Source organism: Vombatus ursinus, unplaced genomic scaffold, assembly GCF_900497805.2.
Source record: "Vombatus ursinus unplaced genomic scaffold, bare-nosed wombat genome assembly UNPS02014801.1, whole genome shotgun sequence".
Lineage (NCBI taxonomy): Eukaryota > Metazoa > Chordata > Mammalia > Diprotodontia > Vombatidae > Vombatus > Vombatus ursinus.
The window spans coordinates 15060231-15072872 of record NW_020954579.1 but is presented as its reverse complement, the minus strand read 5'-3'; the positions used below and the strand labels follow the sequence as shown (position 1 = coordinate 15072872).

The 12642-nt window shown below is 40.8% G+C and overlaps 1 protein-coding gene across 3 annotated transcripts in view; it reads left to right on the top strand.

The window, feature by feature from the left end:
• LLGL2 (LLGL scribble cell polarity complex component 2) overlaps window positions 1–12642 on the top strand; it is a 62899-nt gene that overhangs the window by 17304 nt on the left and 32953 nt on the right. For all 3 annotated transcript variants that reach the window (XM_027873140.1, XM_027873139.1, XM_027873138.1), the window contains exon 2: window positions 6517–6623. In XM_027873140.1, the coding sequence (XP_027728941.1) occupies window positions 6549–6623 (75 nt within the window). In that variant the 5' untranslated portion in view covers window positions 6517–6548. The remainder of the gene's footprint in view (window positions 1–6516; window positions 6624–12642) is intronic.

Genomic DNA, 12642 nt, shown 5'->3' with positions numbered 1-12642 from the left:
CTTTCAGATTCCTTGAAATGAAACAGAATCGGGAAAGGCAATCTTTACAACTCACACAGTCAAGATGAAGTTTTAAGTATATTTCAAAGACTCAGATTCATTGCTGGCTGGATTAGGGGGCTGGTAGAGACTTAGGCTAACTTGTAGTATATTGAGGGAAGCTGATGAACTTTTCTATCCCAGATCAAAGCATAGACATTGAGTATTCCCATAGCCCTTGAATCTACTTATAGTTGTTATTGAGTTACTTGATCCGTGTGGGGTGGGGGGAATCTCTATAGCTACAATAATTTTTTAAATTGGTCTTCTACTCGATGTTTTCTTTGATTTACTCATCTCTCTAGTATTAGTTAATGAATTGGCTTTGAACCAAGGTGAGGCCCTACCCTACTGGTTGGCCCTCCTTGACCTCAGTCTCCCAGGGTTAAGCCATCCTCCTGGATCTTTGGGGTTCACATGGCTTTCAGGACCTGCCATGGCATCTCAGTAAAGACTTCTAACAACCTGGAGTACCCTGGTCTGGTACTCCGCACCCCACATTGGTCACTGCACTCTCTTGGGCTTCCAGTGTCCCCACCCTGGGATTTTTTTTTTTTAACCTCCATGTTTTCTGAGGAAAACCCGCTCGTGCTGCCTCTGGACATAAAACCCTACAAGCTATAAGTATCTTTGATCGTCTCTGCTCAAGGTTGTGTGAGTGCTTGCCTGGATTGGATCTGGCTTTGCTGGTGGCCCCCTTTCCTATTTCCTGGGTGCTTCTGGCCGGTGTGTGTGCAGTTTTGAGGAGGAAGGGGCACTTGCTATAATTTCTCATTGGATTTCTTGATCATCATTTGATCTGGTGTGAATTTCAGATTTTTGCTGGAGTAGGTATGGGACCTAGATAGCCTGTCTCCCATTCAGGCATTTGTCTTGGACAGTAGTAGCACAGGTAGCTTGGGCTGCCCTATTCCTGTCCTTCCTGAAGTCTTTCTTAATTAAAACTTGACTCCTCTTCGGGAACCACTAAAACCTTCTCTCCCCAGCCTCTTCCATGCCTCCCCTATGTTACTATATTATTTTTACCTGCCCTGCTGCTCCATCTTATCCATTAGCATCCCATTCCTCTCCTCCATTAGGACCCAAAGAGGTTCAGAGGTCTTAATGGGATTTGGGACTAGTATTAATAGTATTTCAACTACTTTTCTTCCCCTCGGGCTACTTACGCAGCATTAGAGGAGGATATCATGGGTTAAGTAGACCTGGCGAGGTAGCCTGAGGCCTTAGCCACGGTGTATAAAATGGTTTCTATGGTTCCAAATAATCAACTAACAAATAGGCTTTTGGATTCCAGCCCAGCTGTAAGTTGGGAGCTGACCTTAGGACTCAAAGCCAGCCTACTCCCCAGCAGGCCCCCAGCTAGTTATATTAAATATGACAGTATTTGCAATCTAGAAAGGAGGGGAAGTGCTTTACTTACTAAATGGCTTCCCATGCAACACTCTGTGCAAATATAAGCTGGTATTCAGTTTGCTTTCCAATTTTCTATGAAGTATTTCTTGCTCTTTGCATATGAGTTTTAAAGGCTTGATGTCAATGCTAATTTGAACATATTGAAAAGGCTACATTCTGGCTAATGTTAAGATGCCCCATACTTACAATGGGGTGGGGGAATTAATGGCACAGATAATCCAAAAATAATGGCTAATACCTCCTTCTACCCCCAATTATATTTGGCTTTGGAATGCTTTGTAAGATAAGAATTTTGCTTGTCCTGAGTGGTAGATTTCTTATTTCATAGGTTTAACGGGAAGGGGGAACCTCAAAGATCATATAACCCAGGGTTTCTTATCTTTTTAAAGGATTTTGACACCTGTATTTTTTATTTTTTATTTTATTTATTTTATTTGTTTTTTTGGTGAGGCAATCAGGGTTAAGTGACTTGCCCAGTGTCTCACAGCTAAGTAAGTGTCAAATGTCTGAAGCTGGATTTGAACTCAGGTCCTTCTGACTCCAAGGCCAGAGCTGTATCCACTGCCACATCTACCTGCCCCGACACTTGTATTTTAATATAATTGGTTTTTTTCCTAAGCCTGTGTTTTTTATGAATTTAAAAAAATTTGGAGAAAGAGGTTCATAGGCTTCACCAGACTGCCAGAAGACTTTGTCACACACACACACACACACACATACACACACACACACAAACAAACTCCTGAGCTAGTCCAGTCCCTTCATTTTATAAATAAGGAAACTGGAGCCCACAAAGGTCATGTCTTGTCCAGGGTCACACAGGGAGACTGGGGTTTGAACCCAGGCCCACTTTTTCATTGTACCCAGTGGCCTCCAATTTTCTGCTATTTCATTTGGGTTAATAGGAAAATGAGTTCCCATTTCCGAAACACATGTCAACTAAGCATTGGGCTGCTGCAGCCCAGAAGTGCTAGCTAATGATGGAAGAAGCCCGCCCAGGATTCCAGCTCTGCCAAGTCTAATCTTAAAGAGCTAATTTTAGAAAGTTGCTTTGGGGCCAGTGGAAGGTAGGGGGAGCAGACACAGTTGGAGAAGCACCCGGGGCTCTAGTTATGGGTCGCAAGCACTGAATTGGAATGTTTTCGTTTTCCTTTGAATCCCAAAATGTTAGATTGGAAAGGGGCCGGAGACATCAGCTAGTTCAGAGAATTAAAGTGATTTTTTTTCCCAAGAGTGCATAGCTAGCAAAGGGACCCCTACATCTCCTGGTTCCAAGTCTGGTGATCTTCCTACTATACCATATCTCTGTGGTGGGTAACCTCAGGCTTTCTCCTCCCCTCAGTAGCCAGTACCTCCACAGCAATTGTAGAAGATACTGACATGTTCAGCACTGGAATTAAGGTCTCAGGTCACCTCCCCCAAAGTCTACTTACTTATATGATGCCTACAATGTCTACTCTAATGTCTCAACTTGAGGTAGAGGGTAACTGTTGCTGGAGGCATTGGTTGGCTGACTGGAGAGATCTGGCCCTTTCCTTCACTGTTTTAAGTGAGATTTTCAAGGACATTCTTCCCTGAAGTTAGAAATGATTATGAAGAAGGGGTGAGGGGCTTGATTGTTCAAGTATTGCCAGTATCTCCCTCCCCTTGCCCATCCTCACTTCTTAGCAGTTAGGCTTTTTTCTGCTCTCTGGGTCTGGGGAGGCAGAGAAGGGGAAAATAATAACGTTATAAGGAAAGGACAACTCCAAAATAGCTCAGAACTCTGACCAAAGTAGCAGAGTAGTTGGTCATGACTTTAAAAGACCGATGACACACCTCCCACTACTTGGCACAGAACTAGAGATGCAGAGTCAGATATGCATTCTCAGTTGACTCCACTGTTTTGATTTGCTTGGCTACTCATATTTTTCTTATGAATTTAATAAACATCAACAAACTAACCTTTTAACTATTGCAAAGAGTGTTATGATTGTGTATCATGTATATACTAATAATATATTCCATTTACATAATGCTTTAAGGTTAACAAAGTGCTTTACAAATATTATCTTCCTCATCTTCCCGAGTTCAAGTCTGGCCTTAAACACTTACTAGCCGTGGTACCCTGGGCAAGTCACTTAATTCCCGTTTGCCTCAGTTTCCTCAACTGTAAAATGAGCTGGAGAAGGAAATAGCAAACCACTCCTGTATCTTTTCCAAGAAAACCCCAAATGGGGTCATTAAAGTCAGGCACAACTGAACAACAGCAGTTAAAATATTATCTATATCATATGTCCTCACAATGACCCTGGGAAGTAGGTGATATTATTATCACCACTTTTACAGATGAGGAAACTGAGGGAGACAAGTTTATATCTAAAATGTTTGTCTTATTCTGTAGCTCGAGTCCATCACCTCTGTACCAAGGGATGGAAAACGTGATTCTTATCATCAGCCTTCTGGAGCTCCAACTGAAAGATTTAAGAACTCTGATCAACGTAATGGCTAAACTTGTTTTCTAGGTTGTTCTGAAGCCATATATTTTATCATTTCTTACATCATGATAATACTGCATTATATTTATACACCCTTAATTTGTTCAGCCATTTCTCAATTGATTTCTCAATTTTTTTGACAGTTTTTGTTGTATTTTTTTTTTTACTTTTTGCTACAACAAATGGCTATTGTCACTAGAAGTATTGGTTTCTAGTTTCCTTTTTCTATTTTGTCTCTTCTGGTTTGGGTAATGGGACCATATTTGTCTCATAGAAGGAGTTAGGTGGGATCCCTCCTTTCCCTATTTCTACAACTTATATAAATATATAATACTGGAACTAATTGTTAGAGTTCATTTATAAATCCACAAGCTCAAGGTGCCCTATCCCCACTCCCATCCCAGGAATTCCTTTATGTGTTTCTCTTTTCTATTAAATATCTGTTTTTTTCATCCTATAGTTGCAAACCAAGCCTTTATCCTTTGCCTTTTGGAATAGCTTACTCCAACATTCTCTGTCCTTTTGGAATATCATGCTCCAAATTTTTCTCTCTTTTGTAGGCGTTGATGTTGTCTTGTATGATACTGACTGTTTTTCCTTGCTACTTGAATTCTTTCTCTCTAGTTGCTTACAGTATATTTTCTTTGACCTGAAAGCACTTAATGTTGATTATGACATTCCTAGACATTCTCAATTTGGAGTTTATTTCAAAAGGATTCTTTCTATATTCCCTTTGCCTTTGGCTCTAATAGATCCAGGCTATTTTCTTGAAATATAGTATCCAGTTTTTATTATTATTATTATTATTATTTGTTTGGTCATGGTTTTTAAGAAGTTTTATTCTTAATTTTTTTTCTGCTTGGCCTGTTTTCCAGGTAGTTACTTTTGATAGTAGATATCCTAAATTTTCTTCTATTTTTTTTTCAGTCTTTTGATTTTGTTATGGTATTTCTTGTCTAATAGTGTCATGGTTATGTTTCGTCTATTCTAAGCTTCAGAGAGTCAGATACTTGTAAGATTTTTTAAAAATCTTCTCTTCTGAGCTTTTTATTCTCCTAGTTCTTTCAAAGCCCTTACTTAAAATTTCATTTTTTTTTATTCCTTCATTTAAAGCTATTTTTGTTTTTCTGAGACTGCTTATAGTTGCTGTGGAGTTGCTCTCTTCTTTGTTTCCCTCTTGGGCATCTCTTGACCCCAAGTGTTTTTGTGTATTATTTTCCTCACATCTCGTGCCTCGGTTCTTGGTTTGGGACTTTGTGCTTGGCCGATGGATTGATCCCTTCTGTACTCTTGGAAGGGTGGATCAGACTGTCTTCCAGTCCCTGATTTTTCTGTGTTTCTGCTGCTGGCTTTTCCTTCCCTTGTGCTTTCTGTACTAAGAAAACTCTGTGCTGGCTCAGGTTTCAGTCAGGGTGCGAGGGTCCTCCAGCCTTTCAGTAGCATCCTACAGTGGACACCCCACCATTTCCATCACTTTTCTTCAGTCTTGAGCTTGCTTTTTTTGGATTTCTTGATCATGATTCTATCTCATACCCTTTTCAGATCTTTGGAGTATATATGTAAGAGGTGGGCTTTTCCAGAACCTTTCATCTTAATGCTTTAATCTGGAGTCTGTCTGTCTATCTGTCTGTCTGTCTCTCTCTCTCTCTACATATATATATATATGAAAGGCTTCTGCCGAGAATAAAGTGGGAAGGGTTTAAAGGAGTGAATAGAGAGAAGAAGGTAACTACCGTGGATTGTAATAGACATAGAAAAAAGATTCAGTAAAAACTTTTTAATGAGCCAAAGGGAAAAAAAGTACTGAAGGGAGGACATAAAGCATTGTTCTTACTACCTTGTTGAACTTAATTATCAACAAATACAAATATTTCAAAATACAAAGAACAGAAAAAATTATATAAGAAATGGAATTTATTATGTACAGTGGATTTCTTTTAAATAAATACATGTATTAAGTTCAAGTTTCCAGTTAAAGAAAAAAAAATTAAAGGAAACTTTTGAGTTGTCACTCCTCCTGTGGGAAACCTAGGAAGTCTCCTTTCTATGAAGCTAAAAGCCTTGTGGTTTTTCTGAAAACAAGTTAACAATTAACCTGCAGGCAGTGCTGGGCCATCTTGTTAGGCAGAACTGTACCTATAAAGTCAGGTTAAATGGCTCCCTGCTCCAGCCTTTCCTGCTGCTGTCTTGGTTACAGGATAAGTTAGTTATCAAAAGTAATAGAGAGCATTGGGAGCTGAACTCCAGATCTGAAGCAGGCGGTATCTGTGGTATATTTCTCAGTTGTTTTCCCAGGCTTGTTATCAGAAGCACCGCAAACCTCAGATAGAACTGTGGAGAGGAAGAGTAAGATGTGGGTTAGTAGAGAGTAAGGCTGGAATTCTGAATTATTTACTCTGTAAAGAAAAAACCTGACAATGGCCCCCTGTGGCAATTAAACCCTGAAATGATCATAACGGTGGCACTGTTCTGGGCTGTGCTGTGGTACCATCCGAGAGTCCCCAGGGGGTTGTTGTCTTGGCTTTTTATCCATGATCAGGAATATTTTGCCCCACTTCAAAGACGGAATTTTGGGGTCTTTCTCTAGGTCATTGGTGGGGTAGCCCGGAGCCAAGAAGGATGAGAAGGTTCTTGAGATCTGGACATGATCAAGCCCGGGAGAGACTGAAACAGGATCTCTTTAAATTTAACAAGGTAAGTGAGTGGAATTGAGAGAGAAAGGGAGGTGAGTGGATGGGGAGCAGTGTGGAAATGGGTTCTGGAGAGTGCTACTGTATAGAAATAGAATATTTGCCTTTCAGTTGGGTTTTCCTTTTTCATTCCTTGAGTGTGTCAGCTGTCGGCATTGCCTGAAATGTGCCCCATGGGTGTTGTATTTTGGGCATTTTCCTGCCTGGGGAAAAGGATGAGATCATTAATGGGGGGGGGGGGAGCCAGGCATATTCCCATGATGCCAGTTCAGGATACTGCTGCTTTCATCCAATTGCTACCTCCTACCTACCCTCCCTCTACCCCAGCTCCCTCAAAAAAGAGCCTAAAGAAATTGAAAAAGTTTATGTGGAAGGTTACTGAGTAGACTTCTAACTGTCCATTGGGGGAATGTCACCTTAGTCATTCTTTTTTCTTAAAAAGGAAAAATAGGCAGGACTTGGCTATAATGTGCTCTCCTATCTTCCTATCTTCTAATTTCCCTGGGAGCAAAGCCTGTTTATAACTTAAGACCTAATCTAGACCAGAATCAGGATCCCATGGGGTCTCTTCACCCAGGCTTGGTGTGTGGAGAGAGTCCTCTCCCCATAAATAAGAGGGGGAGGCAGTTTATAATTAGGAGTGGGCACCCCACAGTTTGGGAGGTGTTGTGGAGTAATTAGCCAGATCTTTCACACTTTGATCTAGGCCCTGGGCTTTTCAGGGACCTTCATTCTGTGAACTACTCTGTTGTTCCAAGTAACTCAAATTCAGGAAATGCAGCTATTGAGGAAGCCTGGTACTTGCCCAATCACCAAGGTGACTCTGGTGTTTTTGGTACAAATCCCTGGATCTGGATACCCCCAGCCTTTTGAGGTGATATTATAGTAGCTGACTTTTGTTTGTAACTTTATGGTTTAAACTCTCTTTGAGGAAAGGGAGGATTCCTTTGAGGGATGCAGCCCTCCAATACTTGACTATTTGGTTTGTTTAGGCCAGTTCTTAACCATTTTTTGTATCAGAGACCACTCTGGCAGTCTGGTCTGGTGAAGCCTGTGGACCGACCCCTTCTCAGAATATTGTTGCGCATGTTCATATATTAGTGAAGGAAATGCTGAATTTCAGTTAGAAGATTGTGACAATAAAGAGATTTTTTTTTTCATCATGAAAGTTCAACCCCCTGAAGTCTATCCTCAGACTCCTTGTCCTCGAATCCAGGTTTAAGAACCCCTGATTTAGGATTAGTGTGGAGAAAATAATTCCTGTCCATGGACCCATCCCTCTTTTATGTCCTCAGTGGTGGACTGTTGTAAAACATCTTTAACTCCTAGCTTTTGTTGGGGTAGTCAGTCTTAGTCAAGGTTTATGAAGTAATTGCTATCATTATCTCTGTTTTACAGATAAGGAAATCAGAGTCTGGCCCTAAGATTTTCTGTGACTGCCTCACTCAGCTCCTTGAAATTTTCAGAGAAAACTCCTTGAGAGCAGAAACTTTTATTTTGTTGTTATTGGTATTTGTTTTTATCTTTTCTTTCTCTGCTTGTAGTTGGTAGGTGTCAGAGGTTGGATTAGAATCCAATACTTCCCAACTCCCACACTATCTAAATGCCATATAACTGCTGTATATATATATACATATACATATACACATCTCTCTCTCTCTCTCTCTCTCTCTCTCTCTCTCTCTCTCTCTCTCTTTCTCTCTCTCTCTCTCTCTCTCTATATATATATATATACTTAATATATGTAGGGACAGAGAGTAATGGCCCTTGGGAACTTTTCAGGTTTGTTGGATTCATTGTTTAAGTGGAAGCAATTTAGAATAGTTGCAGGGAGTAAGTACTAGTGGAGGGCAGTACAAGTCTACCCTAGGCTAGGCAATTCTTAGGTAAAGCCTTCCTGTATCTTTATCCTGGAGAGGCTGTATAATGCAGGGAGAAAAGAATTAGATTTGGAGATCCAGATTCAAGTATTGCCTCTTTTATTTTTCCTACCTGTGACTTAAGGTGGGTGATTTTACCTCAGAGGCCTAACTAAAGTGAAGGAGTTGGACTGCATCAGGAAATTCCCATATTTTTCCCCCCATGCCCCACTTATTCAATGTGGAAAGAAATAGATTCCACAGTTTATCATGCATATACCCATAATAAATAAGTAAAATAAAGATATTTTCATTTAAAAAAAATGTTATTCAGTACCTAATATACTGTGGACTGGCCCAGCCCCTGGGTCCTTCTTCTGTGGGGCTAGACTCCAGGAAGGTGGGGCCTGTTCTGTCCTAAGGAGAACTACTGAAATTTGAGAAGAGCCAAACCCCAGGTGGGTGGGAGGGCATGCATTGATAAGATGGAAAACTCCTTGAAGGCAGGGGCTCTTTTGTCCTTAACTAATGCTGTCTGGTTAATTGTACAGTTTGTGACTAGGTCCCTGAATTGCCCTGGTAAGAAGCTATAACCTGTCTCCCAGAAAATACAAGAGAAACCAAACACAGAAACCAGCTAAACGGGCTTGGTAAAGAATAAGACGTTCTATCCCCAAGCACCCAGAACAGAGCTGCTGGCATAGCTCTCTGAGCCAAGCAGTTTCTGTAGCATAGGGAGGTTCCCCATCCCCCAACCTCCCTAGGGACCAGGGCTGGGTGGTCTTGAAAGAAGCCAGGTGTGGTAAAGATCCTCTAAGCTTTCTTTTTTCTTCAACACTGGCTCTTCTTGTTGGGTGTTGGGAATTTCTCTTGGCAGAGAAATGATCCAAATGTGGACTGCACCAGTCTCATCTCCTTTGTCACTCAGTCATTTTTCAATCATGTCTGACTTTTGTTTTTTGTTTTTTGTTTTGGCTAGGCAATGGGATTAAGTGACTTGCCCAGGGTCACACAGCTAGGAAGTGTTATGTGTCTGAGGCCAGATTGGAACTCAGGTCCTCCTGAATCCAGGGCCAGTGCTCTATCCACTGCGCCACCTACCTGCCTCCGCATGTCTGACTCTTCTTAACCCCATTTGGGATTTTCTTGGCAGAGATACTGGAGTAGTTTGCCATTTCTTTTTCCAGTTCATTTTACAGAAGAGGAAACTGAGGCAAACAGGGTTAAGTGACTTGCCCAGCTAGGAAGTGTCTAAGGCAAGATTTGAACTTGGGTCTTCCTGACTCCAGGCCTGGAATGCTATACATTTTGCCACCTAACTGTCCCCGGTTCTATCTCTGGTCCCCCATTATTAGAATGTAAGCTCTCTCAAGGGCAGACATGATAATTTGTCATTCTTCCTGTCCCTAGCACTTAGCATAGTGCCTGGCACATAGTAGGTGCCTAATAAATGTTTATTGACTTACTGACTTTAAACCTTTACTGAAAAAAACAAAACCCACAACTCTGAAATTCCCACAGACACGACCGAAAACAAGTGAACAACAAATTATGTCCCAGGCACTGTGATAAGTGCTTTATAATTATTATCTCATTTGATCCTCACAACAGCCCTAGGAGGTAGGTATGATTTTACAGATGAGAAAACTGAGGCAAGCAGAAGTTAAATGACTTGACAGCTAGGAAGTGTCTGAGGCAGAATTTGAATTTGGGTCTTCCTGACTCCAGACCCTATTCTCTGTCCAGTGTATCATCTGGCTGCCTCAATATTAGGCTCAATGAATAAAAGCATGGTATAGTAGTACAGTGAATATTAGACTTAGGAAGATTTGAATTCAAAATCTGCCTCTGGTACAATGTTACCGTGGACAATTTTCTTGACCTCTTCAATTCAGCAAAGACTTATTGAGCATATGTTAGATGCTCAGCATTATGGAAGGTTGAGAAAAGCTTCTTGCAGAAGGTGGGATGTAACTTGGGACTTGGAGAAGCCACATTGAGTCAGAAGGCAGGGAATGAGGCAGGGAGAGTTTTCCAGGCATGGGGAACAACCAGGGAAAATGCACGGTCTGAATAATGGAGTGTCTTGTGTGATGAGTGGGCAGGAGGCCAGTGTCCCTGGATCACAGACTATCGAAGTGAATGAGGGGGTAAGAAGACTAGAAAGGTAGGAAGGACCAGGTTATGAAGGCTTTTTTTTTTTTAAGCTTTGGAAATCCCCTTTCTTTTTTTGTTCCACTTTTTAAAAAAAAATTTGTTTTAATTTATCAACAATCACTTCCATAAGCTTTTGAGTTTTAAATTTTTCTCTCCCTCCCCAAGACAGCATGTAATCTGATATAGGCTATATATAGACATTACTGTTAAACATATTTTCACATTAGTAATGTTGTAAGGAAGAATTAGAACCAATAGGAGAAACCACGAGAAAGAGAAAACAAAACAGAAGAAAAAAATAGCAAATAGTGTGCTTTGATCAGCATACAAACTCCATAGTTCTTTCTTTGGATGTGAATAGCATTTTCCGTCATGAGGCCTTTAGAGATGTCTTAGATCTTTGTATTGCTGAGAAGGGCTAAGTCTATTGATATTAGTCACCGCACAGAGTGGCTGTTACTGTGTACAACATTCTCCTGGTTCTGCTCACTTCACTCAGCATCAGACCATACAAGTCTTTCCAGGTTTTTCTGAAGTCTGCCTGTTCATCATTTCTTATAGCACAATAGTATTCCATTACATTCGTAAACCATGACTTGTTCAGCCATTCCTCAATTGATGGGCATCACCTCAATTTCCAATTATGAAGGCTTTTAAAAGCCAACAGAGGATTGCATATATCACAGGGGTGATAGAGGGAGCATTGGAATTTATTGAATAGAAGAATTAGAAAGATCAGTTTGGCAGCTGAGTGGAGGGATGGACTGGGGGAGGAGAGCCAGAGGAAGCAGTTCCTGCCTTGAGGGAGCTTACATTCTCATGGGGGAGGGGAACACCACACAAAATTTACCATGTACATTTGAATACAAAATATATGAGGTAATTTCTGGAAAGAAGGACAAAGGTCTAATAAGAAGGACAGTTAACAGTAGAATGGGGATTGCAGAAGATATGTGTGATATGAAGGTAGAACAGAAGAGTATAGGAAGATGAGACTGACATGGGAGGGTATGAAGGCATCCAGAGAGTGGTGGTGACAGAAGAGAGTTTTAAGGCAGTAGATTGCTGCTGTGATGGGCATGCATGACCATGTTGATTTGAGTATCAGACCCTGGGCAAGTGATGGAAAATGGGGATAGGGTAGTCAAGGGGCAGAGGGGCACAACTGCTTTTGCCTAATCCAGATCAGTGCAGGGATGAGTGGAGTCTTAGGGCCTGGCTGGCTATAGGTGGTGAAACAAAACTTTTGCAAACCTTAAAGTCCTATAATAAATTTCAGTTATTATTAGTAGTTAAGCTCTGTTTCCTATGACATTATGGTAGCTGAGGGATTTTGTTGTAGACATAATAATATAGATGTTAATATATTGATAATGTAGATGTTATGTCCATATATTACAATGATGTAGATATATAGTATAGATGTGTTATCTGTATATTATAATAATAATAACAGTAATTTGAGTGGCAAGTGATGAAATGGATTAGAGCCAGGAAGACCTTAACTAGCTGTGTGACTCTTAGCAAATCACTTAACCTTCAGGGCTCTAGGTGACTCTCTAGGGCTAGAAATTCCAGAGAAGGTGCTGACCTTCTTTTATTGAGGGAATTTCCTTGCCCCTAAGAGTTCCCTCTGTCACTGAAATAAATCACGGGTTTAGCCTCTACTGCTATCCCTTAATAATAACTTTTATTTCCTCGTAGACTTATACTTGACAGCATTTTCACATCCATTATATCATTTGATCCTCACCAAAGCCCCATGAGGTTGGTAGGACAGGTATTATTACCCCATTTTACAGATGAGAAAATGGAGGCTCAAAGAAATGAGTGATTTCTCCAAGGTAATACAAGTTAGTGAGAGAATTGGGACAAGTCTTCTAATTCCAAGTTCAATGCACCCCTCCCTCCAAAGACTTCGAGAGTTGGCAGACTTCTAGTTTCCTCATATCATCAAAAAGCCCTTGTTAAATACTTCAGCGTGTAGTCAGATGTTAGTCATTTTGT